Raw genomic sequence first — 19,990 nt, 5'->3', positions numbered from 1 at the left:
ATTAAAGTATATTATATAAGCTTTAATTTAAGATATATATAAAAGTGTCAGTATTTCCGGAATACTTTCAAAAATTAAATTAAAAATATCTTAGTAACAATACGCATGTTTTTGATACGCAAATCAATTGATCAATACGCATATTGATCAATAAATTTTTCAAAAATTATATAAAATATAAAATCGAGAATTTTTTCACGGAAATCGTACGATTTTCTTTAACTTTGATGTCCGTTTTCACCACGAAGACAAGTCCAGAGGTCAAATTTTTTTTTTTCAAATTAAAGTATATTACATAAGCTTTAATTTAAGATATATATAAAAGTGTCAGTCTTTCCGGAATATTTTCAAAAGTTAAGTTGAAAAAGTTCTACTTTCTATACGCATTTTAAAAGGTTTGCACCCCCCCTGTATAAAGGGAAATGGTCCGATTTTAAAAAAAAGTATGTCGAATGAAAGAAGTATATATAAAGTATTTATCATTAAAGAATAAAGTTGATTCATGCATTTTTTAAAAAGTTATAGCAACATAATGTTAAAAAATGTAAAATATAATATCAAGAATTTTTTCACAAAAATAGCATATTTTTGCATACGGTAGTCATTTTCACCATGAAGACAAGTCCAGAGGTCAAATTTTTTTTTTTCAAATTAAAGTATATTACATTAGCTTTAATTTAAGGTATATATAAAATTGTCAGTCTTTCCGGAACATTTTCAAAAGTTAAGTTGAAAAAGTTAATTTTTTGTAAAAAAGTTACCATTTTGAAACCCCATCCTTTGGGCTGTTAAAGGGTCAAATGTTCACAAAAATATATAAAATGATAGGTAATTATCTAAGGTATCTATAAAAAAAAAAATTATATTGATTCGGTCATTTTTAAAAAAGTTATGGCAATTTTAAGTAAAAAAAATTGAAAAAATATCGAAAATTAGCGATTTTTAAATTTGTAATTTTTTGGGGGATTTCCCCCGTTTACGGGGAACGAGGGAATTTTTTTCAATTTTTGAGGGTAATGTCTTCGACTAGATACGATTTGTGATCTTTTGACATATTGTTCATCAAAATCGGTCCAGCGAGAGATGAGATTGAGCGTTCACAGACACAACAAAAAAAAAAAAAAAATAAAAAAAAAAACACATCATAGTAAAATTAATACCTTCTCAGCTTTGCATCGAAGCTAAAAAACACATCATAGTAAAATTAATACTTTCTCAGCTTCGCATCGAAGCTAATATACTGATTTGGTCATTTTTGATAAAGTTATAACAGTTAACAAAGTTATAAGTTTTATACACTGGACTATAAGGAACTTCCATCAGAAGCAAAAATATTTTTTTCTAAATCAACTTTTCGCGTTGTTTTCAAATCTGCAAGTAGACTTTTTCTATCGCTTCTAATCTTATTATATAATAGAACAAGGAAAAAAACGCTTTTCTAGGAAAATTACTTAGCATGCTCGGATTTTCAAATTTTTTTTTTTCAACGAAAGTACTCAGTCACCAGTCTCCGGGAAAATTATTGGCGAAGGTCGGAAAATTTTTGCCGCTCGCCCGCAACCGTTTTAAAATTTCGACCGTTTTCGAGAAAAACGCTTGTTGACGCCAACATTTTACGACTTAAGGTTTGAAATTTTCATCAGACCCGTCCAATGACATTCCTGAGATATGATAAAAAAATCAATTTAATCCGTTCATTTTTCACCGTTTTACTAGCTTTTTTTTTTTCATGCGCTCGAGATGCCAGGGCGCGCCGCTCGAAATTCTTGCGATACTTTACGACATGAAAACGATTTTCTATACGATTCGAAATCATACCACGGCGTTCTGTATGTGTCGAGGAAGGGCCAAAAATTGGAAAATCCCAGATCCGACAAAAACTCTGGCCGCTACGAGCGTTTGAAATTCATCAAATTTTAACAGAAAATGACAATTTTTCTGATGCGCTCGATGTCCCGCTGGCTTACGTTATGGCGATCCGTGCGTCGGTAGAGGCATTAGGAACGCTCCGCTACACCGGATCCTTAGGGATCCAATAGCGAGCGTCTTCTACAATCGTGGGCGGCTACACTCCGCGAGACAAGGAGTGCCCTCGCCACCATGCCGGTGCCGGGAGAGGGTGCTACCTCCTCCCCACAGCGCCTGGCTACCACTGCCGCGGTGGTACAGCGATCGACGAACCGACGGCGTCGGACCACCGAGCGCCCCGCTCCTGCACCCTACGCCCGGGACAGAACGTCCAACATACCGAGTACGTCCTCTGGGGCGAGCTCGGCCACCCGTCCGCTACCGGCTCACCCGGGCTACAGGGAGTTAACTCCCTCCGAAATATGTCGGAGGGAGCACATCAACCGGGCCTTCAAGGAGCGGAAGGATCGAAAGAGGGAGGCGGCCGTCCGTCAACCATCCGCGTCGGCACCGCCCACACCAGCACCAAGGACCCGTCCGCCATCGCTGTCGGCTGGCGCCGCACACAACAGGAGAACGAACATCGGGGCCAATGAACGTAGACGACCTGGGTCGCGCTGTGGAGGCATTCCTGACGGCTCCATCCTCTCCTAGTCCTCCTCCTCTTCCTCATTCTCCTCCTGAAAACCCACGCAACGAGTAATCGGTCAATGCGTTTCCTTCCTTTTTCTTCCTCGGTCCTTACGTCATCCGTAGGTTCGGATGACTAGACCGAATAGTCCATTCTCCCATGTCAACGAGACTGACTGTTTCAGTCTAATACGGTAAGTCTTAAACGCAATATCAATGACCATCCACACACACAAGGAACATGGCGGTAAGTCTACAATTGTTTATTACTTATAACTACTGTGTATGATGCGACAATTTGTTTACAAAACCGGCTGGGTCAGAAATAGATGACGGCTTGGTGGGGGGGGGGAGTTGACACAGCACGTTCTTTTCCGTTTCCGACTGTTGATATTATTAAACAACACACTGGGTACAGTAATATTATTTAAGATAACAGTTAAATGTATTTTTACTTATGTTAGTATAGTACTAGGTCAAAGGGACACATTCCTTTTAAGATTATGTTATTTTACTCAATGCAGCCTATTGTATACATGTTTACAGTTTAGTCGTAGTTTCGCCGTCTATCAAGTAAAGTGACCCGTTGCCGTTGTACATCTCTTATATTATATGTTTTGATATTTTATATAAAATACTATTATATTACGAATAACTTCTAAATATCTGAATTATTATATAACCTATTCCATTCAACAGGTTATGGGCCCAGTACCCAGTACTCAATATTTAGATTTTTTTTAGTAATATAATTAATCGTGAAATTTAAAGTGCGTTCACGTAGTAAGTGCGTCGATCGTGTTAAATATTATTGTAATTTTTTATTGTGTACAGACAGTGTACAGGAAATTTGTTATCATGGAAAACCAATCTATAAAAATTAACAAATTAAACTGCAGTGAAAATTGGGCAAAATGGAAATTTCAAATGACGGTAATATTAAAATCATATGATGCGTTGTTTTCTGTAATAGATGGAAGTTATGAATATCCAATTCAAATTATAAAACATGATACAGAAACAGACACAGAGGCACAATTGCGTTTAGAACAACTGCAACAAAAATGGTTAATGACAGATGCTAAGGCTCAACGTTTTATAGTTATGTCAGTAGATGAGCAGTCATTAGATTATATAATGAACTGTGACACAGCAAAAGGTATGTGGAATAAATTACTGAGTGTATATGAACAAAAGTCTGATACATCAATTACATTGATTCAGCAAAAATTTTATAGTTATGTTATGGATAAAAATGATAATATGGCACAACATATATCAAAATTAGAAAACTTGAGTAAACAATTAAAACAGTTAGGTGAACCAATATCCGATTCAATGCTTATAACCAAAATTCTTATGACCTTGCCAGAAAATTATAAATATTTTTATAGTGCATGGGATTCTATATCATCTCAGAATAAAACATTAATAAACTTGACATCCCGACTTATGGTAGAGGAAACAAGACAAAGTAATGGCCATGAAATCCAGAAAAATAGCAGTGAAAATAGTGCATTTGGGGCGAAAAAATCATTCAGAACGCAAAAACAAAAATATTCAAAATTTGGAAATCAACAAAATAATGATAGAAAACCAGGAATTTGCAATTTTTGTAAGAAACCAGGTCATTGGAAACGTGATTGCTGGATTTTGAAGAAAGAACTAGATGGAAAGAATAAAAACGAATCCAATTCTGGTAATGCACTACTAGGCGTTAATTCAATGGTAAGCAAAATTAGTGATTCTGATAAATGGTATGTGGACTCCGGTGCAAGTGATCACATGACCAGTAGAAGAGAGTGGTTCAGAACTTATGAGTCGTTTAAGATTCAATTGCCAGTACGTATTGGTGATGGTAAATATATTATGACTATTGGTAAAGGTAATATATATGGTCAAGCAAAAATTGGCGAAAAATGGGTTGACAGTTATTTGTCAAATGTTTTACATGTACCTGAACTCAAAGTAAATTTGTTTTCATGTGGAGCGTGCCTTGATAAAGGTATAATAATGATAACAGACAAAAATGTTTGTACATTTAAAAGAGGAAATAGTACAGTTGCTGTTGGAATTCGTGAGAATAAATTGTTTTCGATGATTTTTAAAACAAGGATTTCGCAAGAGATAGATCAAGTGAATATTGCTGAAAAAATTCTTACATTACAACAGTGGCATGAAAAACTAAGTCATCAGAATGTTCAATATGTTAGAAATTACCTAAGGCATATGGGTATTCAATTCATGGATATGGAAAACAAATTTTTCTGTGAAGCTTGCATTTATGGTAAACAACACAGAGAACCATTTACACTGAGCAGTACCAAAACAACAAAACCAGGTCAGATAATTCACAGTGATGTTTGTGGACCCATGGAAGAAAATTCTCTTGATGGTGAAAAATACTTTGTTATATTCAAAGATGATTACTCTAAGTATACATATGTATATTTTATGAAACAAAAATCAGAAGTAAAAGAGAAGTTTGAATTATTTTTAAATACAGTGAAAAATCAGTTAAATATATCAGTTCTTACTTTACGAAGTGATTGTGGTTTGGAATATAAGAATAATGAAGTCAAAGCTATTTTGAATAAATTTGGTATGAAACATGAGACCAGTGTACCATATACACCACAGCAAAATGGTAAAGCAGAACGAACAATGTGTACAATAGTAGAAGCAGCTAGAACTATGTTATACAGCTGTATATATATTGAATCGTACGTTAAATTCAGGTAACAAAGAAAAAACGCCCTATGAATTATGGTATAATAAAAGTCCCAATATAAGCAATTTTAAAGTATTTGGTAGTGAAGTTTATGTTCATATACCAAAAGAAAAACGTAGAAAATGGGATCAAAAAGGGAGAAAAGGAATATTTGTTGGGTATTCAGAAGAAACTAAAGGATAATGTTATATTCAAAGAATCTATGGAAATAGAAATCAAAATTAGAAAATAAGATGAAGAAATAAATTCTNATGGAAATAGAAATCAAAATTAGAAAAGAAGATGAAGAAATAAATTCAGAAATGGTGGTTGAAAGTGAAGAAAATAACATTAATGATGAGAATAATGTTGAAAGAAAACAAAATATGGATGAACTTGATCAATCAGCAGATCAGACTCATGAACAATTAAAATNAGATCAGACTCATGAGCAATTAAAAATGAGACTTAGAGATAGACAAAATATAGAAAAACCAGTAAGGTATAGAACAGAAACATTTTATTCAATGTGTGATAATCCAGTTACATATGAAGAAGCTATGACACAAGAAAATTTAGAAGATTGGAAAGAAGCAATGGATGAAGAAATGTTGTCATTAAAAAACAATGAAACCTGGAAATTAGTAAATATACCAACAAATAAAAAAGTACTTTAAAAAGTACAATGGCTAGTTATATCGAACCAAACTCAAGAAAAATGGAGAAGTTGATAGATTTAAAGCCAGACTAGTTATAAAAGGCTATGCACAAGTGCATGGAATTGATTTTCAAGAAACTTTTAGTCCAGTTGTAAAGTATGGCTCTATACGAGTACTGCTAGCAATAGCAGCAGCCAGAAAATTAAAACTCAGACAATTTGATATTAAAACAGCCTTTTTATATGGTGATCTTGAAGCAGAGATTTACATGAACCAGCCAAAAGGTTATGAAGATGGAACTAAACAAGTTTGCAAACTTCAACGAAACTTGTATGGATTGAAACAAGTACCAAGGTGCTGGAATACAAAATTTAAAAATTTGTTGTTAAAATTTGATCTAAAATAAACAAAGGCAGATCCCTGTATTTTTGTAAGTAATAAAAATGAACAATTAATGATTGTTAAAGGTTACTGCATCAGGAGATTCGGATGCCCTAGTGCCGGCGGTTGGTGGGGGGTGTACCCACCAGGTGTCATCATCAAACGAATACAAAATGCAGGAATGTTGAGGCAGGCTCCTGCAGCCAACCACGGGGTTGGTACTGCGACTGCAGGGAGTGGTGGTGACCAAGCCACTCCCACCGGTGAAATAGCCGGGAGGATATTGGCAATGGACAGCTTGGAACCTGGAACGGACTTGACAACGGCCAACCCCCTAGATGCGTCAACAAGAACTACTGGTGGGACATTTATGGCCCGCCATCTAAGGCCGTCGGGGACGCAACGTCCACCCTACAAGGCGGTGAGGTGGCAGTGGGTGCGCTCCCGCCTGCCACCGCCGCCAAAAAGCCGAAAAGGAGGAAGAAGAAGAAGGAGGGAGTGGCAAAGGACGCTGGGTGTTCGATCGCGGACACAATGGCGCCCTTGCCACTCAGTGGCGTGGCCCCTCCTCCTCCTCCGAAAGCTTCTGCCACCGCTTCAGCCCCACCACCAGCCACCTTGTGATGGTGAAGCGGAAGGGGACCAAGAAATTGGAGCGCATGGCGACATTTCTGGACGCCCTCCGCTGTCCAGAGGACAAGGTGCCGCCGGAAATCAGGCCCGTTGTGGTCCGTGCGAACTCCGGCGGCAAAGGGCGTTACGCCCGGGTGGAGGTGCCGGCAAGGCTGGCCCCCCGACTCGCAGGTCTTGCCCGTATCCGTGTGGGATACGTATCCCTGGAGCACGGGCACGTGGCCCAGGCCTGCAAGGGCCTGGACAAATTCAAGGGGTGCTTCTCCTGTAAAAAGGAGGGACACCAGGCCAAGGATTCGTAAAGCAGCCGCGCCTACGTGCGACCACTGTTCGGATCGCCTGGGAGAGGCTGATAGCGCTTTGCACACCCTCTTCCGGTGCGAGGCGTGGGCCCAGGAACGGGACTCTTTGGAGTCTCGACTAGGGTCCACGTTCCGAGTCGGGTCCATGGTGGACCTGATGTTGAGGAGCCGGGAGGCGTGGAGGTTCATCCAGGCGTTAGCCGAATCCATCTTGAAAAAGAAGGAGGAGGAAGCTGAACGCCTGAGACAGAGGTAGCCGTGCCGCTTGGTACAGGAGGACCTAAGGCGCTGGTTTAGGCCGGCGCCTTAGGTATTTTGTGTTTAATGTTATGTATTGTGAGTTATTTTTGCCCCCCCTCGCAAAGTCCTGCCCCCACAATATTTTAACAATAATTAAATTATATTATTATAATATATGTATTAGGGTGGTCCTTATTTTTCAAACTCAATTTTTTTAAGACAGTACCCTCTAGATTGGTTAAATACTATTAAAATGTAATGTAGGTAAAATTTGGAANCGGTCGAAAAAAAAAAAAAAAAAAAAAGGATTATAGCAGCAACAAATGATGAGCAGGTGGACATGATGGTGAAGTACCTGATGAGCAACTCTGAGACAAAATCAGGTGAATTTAATCATTTTCTGGGAATTGAAATTGATCAGAAATCAGATGGGTACTGTCGACATGTTTTGGAGAGATTCAATATGGCTGAATCCAACGCCCTATGCATTCCTGCAGATCCACAACACTCATTAGATGCAAATTTATCTGAATCATTACAAGCAGGGGAAGTTCCATACAGAGAAGCAGTATGAAGTTTGTTATATCTATGTCAGATCACAAGGCCTGATATAACATTTGCTGTAAATCTTGTCAGTCGCTATATATATTGGAATGCGGTGAAACGTATTTTAAAATATTTAAAAGGAACCTATAACTAAGGTTTATTTTTTTATTCTAGGGTGGAACTTAAGTTACATGGTTATAGTGATGCAGACTATGCTGGTGATACAACAACTAGGCGATCAACATCAAGATACATTTTCATGATGACTAATGGAATAGTAGCATGGTGTTCACAAAGGAAAAAATCGGTAGCACTCTTAACTACTGAGGCTGAATACATGGCACTGAGTCAAGCAGTCCAGGAATTAACTTGGTTGACGCTACTAACAAGTGATCTTCTGGAAACATAGGGAGAGACACCTGTTTTGTACGTGGACAATCAAAGTGCCACAAAATTGGTGAAGAATCCAGAATTCCATAAACGAACTAAACATATAGATGTTTGTTATCATTATATTCGTAAGTTCAATGAAGGGATGTTTTCACTGGAGTATGTGACCAGCAAAGATCAGTTAGCTGACATCTTGACCAAGCCAACATCACGAACAAGATTTCAAGAACTCAGAGAAATGTTAGAAATTAGATATATAGATTTATAATTTTTTAATTAACTATGTACGGGTGTATTGTTTAAGGGGAAGTGTTGATATTATTAAACAACACACTGGGTACAGTAATATTATTTAAGATAACAGTTTAATGTATTTTTACTTATGTTAGTATAGTACAANTGATATTTAAATTTGAGTTACCAAATTGTAGTCTTAAGTTCATTTGTTATTATTGTGATTCGTGTTTTAGTTTTAGGTAGCATCTCTGGCCAGCAGCTCTGCGAATTGTGAGTACCATTGTTATTTATGTATTATTCATTTTTGTTTTCTTTTTCTCAATTTAGCGTAGTTATTATTGAATTAAATTTTGTTTATTATAATTATTGAACTGATTTAGTGCTGTCATTGAAGTTGTAGAGTTATTTTTTGTCATTATTCTGTTATATTTTTAGAGTTCATATTTTCATTATTATTTGTTGAGCCAGAAGGGCTATATTCATCTAGTCAACTCATTTATTAAATTATTATTATTAATTATTATAAAGTTTTTGTTGAGATATTTATTTATTTAGTTAATTAAGTACACACAAAACAATTACACACTAACACATCTGTCACTACATAGATCACTGGTTGCTGCGCAGGCGACCCCTCCCACCACCAGTGATTCTAGTTACATACATCACACTACGCAGCCTGATCGGTATTGGTGCAATTAGCCGGTTCGGGTACGCACTATAATATTTAGTGCCCCTGGCCCCAACAGTAATATTATTTAAGATAACACTTTAATGTATTTTTACTTATGTTAGTATAGTTAGTACAGTTTATTCGTAGTTTCGCCGTCTATCGAGTAAAGTGACCCGTTGCCGTTGTACATCTCTTACATTATATGTTTTGATACTTTATATTAAATACTATTATATTACGAATAACTTCTAAATATTTTAATTATTACATAATCTATTTCATTCAACACCGACGTTAATCTTAACTGGTTGTGGCGTTCTTTTATTGAACTTTCGTTCTTTTTTGTTCTCTTCTTTGTTTTTACTCGTTTACGACTTCGTTAATATTACTCACATGCATCGAATTAACGAAGGATAGATATATAAACCAAACTATAGTGCGAAGTGAAATTTAAATATATATGTACATATATATATATATATATATATATAGGTAAATACATTTTTTTTTCTGTACTATCGTTGTGCCGATTGTTGAGTTAAATCAGCTATATAGATATAAATTAATTTATAACTATAGATAATATACATTGTGCAGTGCTTAGTGGATTAGTGTATCTATTGGATTACGTGTTAAGTTGCCATGTGATACCCGCATAGAAACACTGATGTTTATAATCAAACATATATTAGTTTGTTATTAAATTCGACAAGAAAGATTATTTTTTTGTCTTTATATTCTATAACTATCAACTACTACTATTAACTTGAAAAGAATTATTTTGTTACATTGATTTTGTTGTTTACAATACTAAAAGGATGAAGAGGAAAAGTTTTTTTGGTCGGTTTGCAAGATATTTGACGTGCTGCATTTCAAGGAAAAAGAAGTGCAATGAAGGTGATATCTTACTTCAATCTGGTTCAAGTAATTTTTTAATTAAATTTAGCCTCAGACAATAGTAGACAAAAATTCTCTCAGTATCCAGAATTTCAATAGGTACAGAGAATTAATACACTCATTTATTTTAATATGTTGTTTTCTGATATTAAGTAAGACGAAATATATGTTAATGTACAATCCCTAATTTTATTTTTTTAATTTATCTAATATAATATTGTGCTTAACATCGTCAAATTCTTTACCTGGGTTAAAATAGATAATTGCATATATTTATTGTAATATAAAGAACTATACATAAATTGTGTCGCTATTACAATGATTTAATCTACGACTTTTTGGATACCAAGTTGTAATTTAAAATGTATACGACTTAGTGTTATTATGTTATGTAGTATAATTATTAACACATGTACTAAATATCACATATATATGAATAAAGCAATAAATCATCTAAGGAATGTTTCCCTTTTTGGGTAATAAAAATAACTATTTATCAACACATGTTTCAAACCAGTCCCCTACAATTCATTAACTACGCCCACGGCAGGGTTTCTATCATAATTAACCAATCACAAATAATTATCCAACATCTTAGGAATTTCAATAGAGATCGCTGGCTTACTTCATCCGGCGTATAAAAAACCATTTTTTCTCGTAAAAAGGGACTTCTTTTGACGATTTTCTGCGGCTGCGACTACGACGACTACCCTCTAAATATTCTCTTACATGGAATCTGCGTCAGTATAAGTAATTATTTTGTTCCTGTGACTTAGTTTTTTTTTATATGTATCATCCTAAGTAGGGTGGCTCAAAAAAAATCGATCTTCGAAATGTTTATGAGATACCTCATAAATGTATTATATACATTAAAATAAACATTTTATGAAAATTTGAGATTAAAAAAAAAATTTTTACAGGTCGCTCAACGCGTTTTAAGAATATTGACCAAAAATACTCAAAAAAACATAAAATGTCATTATTTATTCAATTTTTGTTCAAATTTCTTACTTAGTACATCTAAATTGTTCGTTTTTTAATGCCGAATAATAATAATTAGAAAAAAAAATTGTAAGTCCAAAATTGATTGCGTAAAGTCCATAAAAAGCTCAAAAATATGGTTAAGTTCAACGAACTGTTAAGTAAACCAAAAAATTTTTTTTTTCATTTTTTTTTTTTAATTTGATTAATATTTGTGTGTATTTTAAGAGGAAAAAATTTTTTCCACTAATGTTTAAAACTACTACCTTTTTTTTTAGATTAGAACGTACGCTAGAATATACGATGTACATAAAAATAAATGAAAATATCGTCAAATTTTACTGTTTCCATTTTACATTTTTTTATTTTAAAATTTGGCATTAGCTATATATACATACATATATATTTATAATTATAAAAATAAAAATAATTTTTTTTTTTTTGTCACCAATGTTGATTTTTTACAATCGGGGTACTCATTCTAGACAGAATAAACGTATCTAGCCGAAAAGCCACGTATATATTGGCGTCTGCTTTAACTTAGTGTGATAAAAATATTAATGATTATTCGATAAGTAAAGATTGAATTCAAAGAGCTCGTAATTTTAATAGAAAAATTATAAATAATGAAATAATAAAATAATTCAAACCAAACACCGCTTTAATGGTTCACTGGGACGGAAAAATGTTGCCGTCTTACAACAAAAAAAATTACACTGAACGTTTAGCGGTATTAGTATCTGGTGATGGCAAAACTAAACTTTTGGGAGTGCCTAAACTTTTAAATTCTACAGGCAAATCGCAAGCTGATGCCGTTATTAAGCTTTTGGTTGATTGGAATTTAGTTAATCAAACAAATATGATATATTTTGACACTACTGCCTCCAACACTGGAAAACTAAATAGTGCATGTATTTTAATCGAAAAAAAATTAGGTAAGGAATTATTGAGTTTAAATCGTCCTGAGGATGATTTAAATTTAATTTATGTTCATAAATTTAGAAATTATGTCTATATTTGGTGCTAATATCTTTAACACAACATCATCTGTCAACATATTACAGTATAGTCTTTTGTCTATATTTTCCCAGCTATTAGAAAATCTTTAGAATAGAGCTATGTCTGGGACAGATGATGGAGGCATTAATTTATCAAAAACTCTCCTAATTATTATTTCATGTATATGGTGCCTACAAGCAAAACTCAATAATTCCTTACCTAATTTTTTTTCAATTAAAATACATGCACTATTTAGTTTTCCAGTGTTGGAGGCAGTAGTGTCAAAATATATCATATTTGTTTGATTAACTAAATTAGTTTAGTTTTGCCATCACCAGATACTAATACCGCTAAACGTTCAGTGTAATTTTTTTTGTTGTAAGACGGCAACATTTTTCCGTCCCAGTGAACCATTAAAGCGGTGTTTGGTTTGAATTATTTTATTATTTCATTATTTATAATTTTTCTATTAAAATTACGAGCTCTTTGAATTCAATCTTTACTTATCGAATAATCATTAATATTTTTATCACACTAAGTTAAAGCAGACGCCAATATATACGTGGCTTTTCGGCTAGATACGTTTATTCTGTCTAGAATGAGTACCCCGATTGTAAAAAATCAACATTGGTGACAAAAAAAAAAAAATTATTTTTATTTTTATAATTATAAATATATATGTATGTATATATAGCTAATGCCAAATTTTAAAATAAAAAAATGTAAAATGGAAACAGTAAAATTTGACGATATTTTCATTTATTTTTATGTACATCGTATATTCTAGCGTACGTTTTAATCTAAAAAAAAAGGTAGTAGTTTTAAACATTAGTGGAAAAAATTTTTTCCTCTTAAAATACACACAAATATTAATCAAATTAAAAAAAAAAAATGAAAAAAAAAATTTTTTGGTTTACTTAACAGTTCGTTGAACTTAACCATATTTTTGAGCTTTTTATGGACTTTACGCAATCAATTTTGGACTTACAATTTTTTTTTCTAATTATTATTATTCGGCATTAAAAAACGAACAATTTAGATGTACTAAGTAAGAAATTTGAACAAAAATTGAATAAATAATGACATTTTATGTTTTTTTGAGTATTTTTGGTCAATATTCTTAAAACGCGTTGAGCGACCTGTAAAAATTTTTTTTTTAATCTCAAATTTTCATAAAATGTTTATTTTAATGTATATAATACATTTATGAGGTATCTCATAAACATTTCGAAGATCGATTTTTTTTGAGCCACCCTAATCCTAAGTGGTGAACATTGTCTTAGATGATTTATTAATATTTTACACAGGAACAAGTTTTTTATTTATTTTTATTATTATGTTGTTACGACAAATAGACATTATCTCTATTTTTATATAAAGGTTTTAAATATTATTGTGCCCTTCATTTCTGGACAGCCTCAAATGTGCCGAAAAGAGTGAAGAAGCGTAATTTTATTTATACAGGCATAATAGCCTTATACATTATCGTATATTCATAATAAAGCTTATTGTGCCCTACATTTATGAACAGCCTTAAATGTAGCGAACTAAATGAAGAAGCATAATTTGTGATTAGAATTAATTATTTTTAGTAGTAGTACTTTATGCCTGTGTACCCGCCAGCCCTAAGGGACTATGCCAATTACCTTTCGGTAACGTGTAGGCAGTTAAGGTACAGAGTAGTACTAAACTTATAAAAAGAGTATTTTTGAAGTGCGCTATATCCGTCGACAAGCCAGTTCTAGAGCTAGTAGTCCGGGTAGAGTTCATCATAAAATATATAGTCCGTAAGATAGGAAACTACATCTTGGAAATATTCTCTGCGTGTGTATCCGTCAGCCATAAAGGACTATACCAATTACCTTTCGGTAACGTGTAGGCAGTTGAGGTACAGAGTAGTACTAAACTTATAAAAAGAGTATTTTTGAAGTGCGCTATATCCGTCGACAAGCCAGTTCTAGAGCTAGTAGTCCGGGTAGAGTTCATCATAAAATATATAGTCCGTAAGATAGGAAACTACATCTTGGAAATATTCTCTGCGTGTGTACCCGCCAGCCATAAAGGACTATGCCAATTACCTTTCGGTAACGTGTAGGCAGTTGACGTAAAGGATAGTAAAAGGTGTATTGAAATAATATTTAAAATATATTAGCGAGGTAACTGTGTCCGCGCCAGCCAAGGCTTTACGCTGAGAAACGCTGGGCCACCACAGTCTTGTTAATTATATTTTGAATATAGATAGACATATTCTTATAATTATATTTTGACTAGTTCAGAGTAAATTTTAAGAATAACGATATCGACTGTAGGGAATTCATTGAAAATATTATTAGTAAAAACACAGTATAATATAAAAGGAATTTAAAGAAAATAAAAAAAAAGTGACAAATTATAATAGACGCAGGTCCCATTATAGAGAACCCCTTTTTCTAAGTCTAATATACACAGAGAGACTTATAAATCGAAATAAACGCAAGACAGTATAAACGACTGTTGACACTGAAGGAAGAAATCATCATAAAACCAACTCAGTCAATTACTAAAGGAAATAAAGGTAAGTGCGAATATTTATTTGCATGCCTTACTTCTAAAATAAATATAGTTAAAAAAAACTAAAAAACATGCTTTTAAAGCACATCGAACTAAAANTAAAAAAACACGCTTTTAAAGCACATCGAACTAAAAAGTTAAAAATAATTTTTAAAATAATTATGAACAAAAAATACTAGTATTATTGTAATAAAAGAATCGGGCGCTCAATATACGAAAAATATGGCACAAAGCACCCACGCTTTTATCACAATAATACTAGTATTTTTTTTTCATAATTATTTTAAACTTATTTTAAAAATTATTTTTAACTTTTTAGTTCGATGTGCTTTAAAAGCGTGTTTTTTAGTTTTTTTAAACTATATTTATTTTTTACTTTTTAGTTTCATTTTATGATAGTAGTTACTATCAATATCATGGTTGTTACGGGTAACGGGAAATCAGGGTTCGATTCCGGGGAGGGTGTCTGAGAAACGGTTACCACATCAAAGGAAAGCAGCAGGCGCGTAAATTACCCACTCCCGGAACATAGAGGTAGTGACGAAAAATGACGATACGGAAATCATCCTTTGTAATCGGAATGAATGAGTTCTATATTTTNCACCCTGTATATTTTTAATAGTAATTAGAATATATATATACATGTAAAGCGAATTAAGTACGTAAACGTATCATGCATTAGGTATAGCCGTGTTTTGTGGGCGGGCGGGTCGGACTAACGTTAAACCTGAGGTATAAACAGCGGTAGGAATATATACATAAGCCGTATGGTACGCGGATGGTATTGGTCAGTCAAAATAAAAATTTGTCTATATATATATAATATTGATGACAAGCTCGCGTGTACGGGTACGATAACTAAAAATAAATTTGTATAGGAATAGTGTGCCGTCGTGTGGTGAGCGAGGCGTGGGGAGGGGTGAATGCGTTATGACAGTCTAGTCTAAACGACGGAATATGCGATAACGCGTGGCGTTTGGAGAGCTACAAACATACATACATATATACATACAGGTGAAACTAATATAAGCGTGTTAAAAATCACGTAATAAACAAGAATAGGAATAAATGAGGTAGGGATATTTATTATTTAATAAATAAATATAGTTCGACCCCGAGATACGACTTCATTCTTACCATCTTCAACTCACTTATTCTCTTTGCCTCTTTCTTTCTTTTTTTTGTTTATTACAGTTATGGGTAAAATTTAAGTTTTATTAATATCATTACTTGGATCATCTATAAAATAATTATTATTATTAATATTATAATATTAATATATGGTGCCGTGGTGCATGTTTGCTGAAGATATTGTGTTAATAGGAGAAAATAGGGAGGAAATAAATCTAAGACTAGAGGTGTGGAGATCAGTTCTTGAAGAAAAGGACTTACGAAAATTAAAAGTAAGACAGAGTATTTAGATTACGAGTTTGACAAAGGAGAACACGAGGTAGGTAAAATGAGGAGATCAGTGACAATAGGCGAGGACGTGATTGGAGAGGTGTAAAGTTTTAAGTATTTAGGGTCAGTTGTGCAAAATAGCGGTGGTATTTACGAGGATGTAAGACACAGAATTAAGTGCCGGTGGTTGAAGTAGAGAGAAACACCTGGCGTCTTATGCGATAAAAGAATTCCAATGAGGCTGAAAGTTAAATTCTACAAGACAGTAATAAGGCCAGCTATGATATATGATTCAGAGTGTTAGGCGGTTGATAAGAAAATAGAGCAGAGAATGATGAGAGAGAATGCTTAGATGGATAACTGGAGTGACTAGAGAAGATAGGATAAGGAAAGAGCATTTAAGAGGGAGTATAGGTGTATCGCCAATCGTGGATATGATGAGAGAAAATAGACTTAGATAGTTTGGTCATGTTATGAGAAGAGAAGGATAGTGTTCAAACCACGGCTAATAGTTTTGTAACATTAAGCTGATATACAAATTGTTGTAACTTTGGTAGTAACTATTATATGATAATAAGTAAATCTTGAGTATATCATAGCGTTAATCTTGGATAAGATAAGTGAAAATAGACATAGATAGTTTGGTGATGTTATGAGGAGAAAAGAATCAGAAGCTTTAAGAACAGTTATAGAAATGAATGTTGAAGGAAAAAGAGGTAGAGGAAGACCAAAACAGTCTTAATACAGTCAGTATTAACTTTTTTGTGGCTTTTTGAGTTATGATAAAAAACCTCATATTTTAACAAAAATGTATTAAATACTTAAATTATTACATATTTTAATAAACGTTTTCTGAAAAGAGTTCTGCGGGGGTTGTAAATTTTTCTCATATGTATAAAGACTCCATGGAAAAATCTTATCTAATTACGCCATCTTGTTAGTTTACCATTAATATTAAATATTTTATTATGAAATCCGGTCTAAATCATGATTTAATAATTTAAATTAAATACAACCTAAGTATTACATAAATAAATCCAATTAATTTTATAAAAACTATAATTATCCAAAAAACTTCAACAGACATTTTATATTATTTAATATTATAAGATAATATCATCAGTAAATGAAAACTGCTAGTGAACGAATACCACTGAGTTTTTAACTAAAGTATTTTGTAATCTAATTGTAATTAGTTGTAATTCAAAATTCTTACAGCAAAGAAAAAATCTAAATTGAGTATTATTGTATTACCACAATTTTTGATAAAATATTATAAATGTTAATTTACTGGAAAATTGAAATTTTCAACTTAAAATAAAATAAATTTAAATTTGTGATAATGATAACATGATTTCTAAAATACGGATCCGCATTTTTTTTATTAACTTTTTTGTGGCTTTTTGAGTTATGATATTGTACTTTTGTGTTCATAAATTTCGTAAAGAGATAGTTCAAAAATTAAAATTATCCCTATTGGACATTTAATATTCCTACACGTTTCAAAAACTTTAGAGGGAGTAACGGTTTTATTCATCTGAGATGTAATAACCTGTCTGGTGCAAGTTCTAAAATATCAGTTGTAAAAACTAATAAACCCATGCACTTTGTGAAATACTAATTATTTGAATAAGTAATAGTCGCGATGATAGTAATAAATCAATTGGTGTTTGAGACCTTCGTGTTGTGGAACGATAACCGTGAATTCCAAAATTTGTTATGTGGGCTACACCTGCCTTCTGTAGTAATATGTGTGTCACTGTGTTATTCTTATAAGCTTAATCAGCGGTACAAAGATGTTATAGGATATGTGATTGCATCCATATCATTTAGTCTAATTTTATATAAATTTATTCAAACAAATAATTCATTTTAGACTAATTATTGTTTAAACAATCATAATAATAAAAGTTGATATGTTATTAATTAGAATTTATGGCGCATGACATAAGTTCAAATAGTAATAATCAGAGGGAATTGGCCACAATACAGAATGAAGATATCGATATTCAAAGCGTAGGTGTATTTGAAAATGAAGAACCGTGTGAAGAAACTTTTGAGCATGTTTCTGTGGAGTCGAAAGAAGACACACACTGTTTATACACTCAAAACATCGATACTGAGAATGATTGCTTAAATTGTACGACAGAGCACGAAGTAATTGTTGATGAAGGAGATAGCTTGGAAACTAATAGAATTGGAGAAGGAATTATACGTTATTTTGGAAATAAGAATGAATATGGAAGAATTATTTCAAATTATGGGAAATGCTATTATTTCAAGAGAGTAGGCATATTATAATATTGCAGTAATAAAGTATTTCAAAAAAAAATATTCATTATAAACTATACAAAATAGTCTATTTTTTGTTTCTTTCAAAATAATTTCAATAATCGTGATACTTGATTCATTCACACAGACGATATTTTGATGAATTTAAATAAAAATAAAACAATTATTGAGTTAAATATTCTTTTGTTTTTAGGAAGATATTGTTGGTTATCATAGATATCATAGAGCTCCGCAAAAAGCGAAGTTTTTTATTGATGCTTTGCGACCAAATTGGGCGAAGGACATAGAGATAATTGGACAAATTTATGGCCAACGGTATTTATTAAATGATTTATCAGTAAAAAATTTAACTAACTTTTTTTTGGTTTCTACAGTTGCTATTATTGTTTAATATTTGATCATTATACAGAGGACTGTATGCAGTTAGATATCGATTCTTATAATTTTTATTATCCTTATTTGTAACGCGTCAGAAAAAAACGGCTTGTTTATACTATCTATTGGGTTACTATTTAAATTTAATATGGTTAACAGATAGTACTATTACAGATAATTATAAAAGTAAATATTGCGGCAGATTGCAATGTGTCAAGTAAAAATATACATCATAGTATATATAAGTACTTAAAAATAATGATAAAAATTGTGTTATACAAATGAACTTTAATAATTAAATGTATGGATATTAATTAATTGTATGAAAATAAATTTATGTTCAAAATAATTTTTTCTATTTATTAATACAATGAGAAAATTTAACTTATCATTTAATATTACAATAATTATCATGTATGTATTTAAATAATTAATTTTGAATCTATACAATGTGTAGTAAATTGTCTTATGTTGTTTCAATATTTTTTTTTAATATCAAATATTGTGATTCAATATATAATTTTTAATTTTCTATAAGAATAGGTCAAAATTGTTGTGTTTGCTAAAAATTATGTATTATTGTTATTTCATATCCTATTATAGGATATTATATTATAGGATTCCTATATTATAATAAAATAAATGGAGTTTTTCATCACAGTATATAATTATTTTCTCTACTTCCTACCGTGTAGTCAATAAAGTAATCTTTAGTAATAATTAACATTTAAAAAGCTTAAAGTTAATAGATTTCAAGGGTCTTATAATATTTCCTATAATTACACGTAACACGCCAGTGCAACAAACAGTTTGTATTATTTCTGTTATTACATCTTTTGACATTGAGCTTGTTAGTACTGTATCAAGTAAAAATGTTATTATATTTATATACTTACTAGTATATATAAGTGATGGGCTGTGTGGTAATGTCAGCAATCTCGTTTTTATTTTAATATTTTAAATAACATCTAAACATTTTTCCAATCCATAAATAGTGATTTTCTAAAGAAAAGAATACATTAATTTATCATAAAAGCCATGTTTTTTATAGTATATTGAAATTATTATTAATGGGCTTAGAATTATAAAAAGTAACAAAATAAAAATAGACAATGGTGTTGCTCTCAGTACCGTGCAACGCGTTAAGTACTCAAAATAATTGATTTGTGAAATTAAATGCCGACAC

The 19,990-nt window shown here is 32.4% G+C and overlaps 1 protein-coding gene across 1 annotated transcript; it reads left to right on the top strand.

Annotated features, from left to right (window-relative positions):
* The first annotated feature begins 8,805 nt into the window (after nucleotides 1-8,805).
* LOC126900895 (uncharacterized) lies at nucleotides 8,806-19,161 on the top strand. Its single transcript, XM_050676915.1, has 5 exons — nucleotides 8,806-8,906; nucleotides 10,127-10,233; nucleotides 18,068-18,423; nucleotides 18,623-18,744; nucleotides 18,804-19,161. The coding sequence occupies exons 2-5, from the start codon at nucleotides 10,128-10,130 to the stop codon at nucleotides 18,892-18,894; spliced, it is 675 nt and encodes a 224-aa protein (XP_050532872.1). The 5' UTR covers nucleotides 8,806-8,906; nucleotide 10,127; the 3' UTR covers nucleotides 18,895-19,161.
* Nucleotides 19,162-19,990: the final 829 nt, after the last annotated feature.

This window comes from Daktulosphaira vitifoliae, unplaced genomic scaffold (assembly GCF_025091365.1).
Source record: "Daktulosphaira vitifoliae isolate Bord-2020 unplaced genomic scaffold, ASM2509136v1 Scaffold_3, whole genome shotgun sequence".
Taxonomy (NCBI): domain Eukaryota; kingdom Metazoa; phylum Arthropoda; class Insecta; order Hemiptera; family Phylloxeridae; genus Daktulosphaira; species Daktulosphaira vitifoliae.
This window is presented reverse-complemented; position numbering and strand designations above follow the sequence as displayed.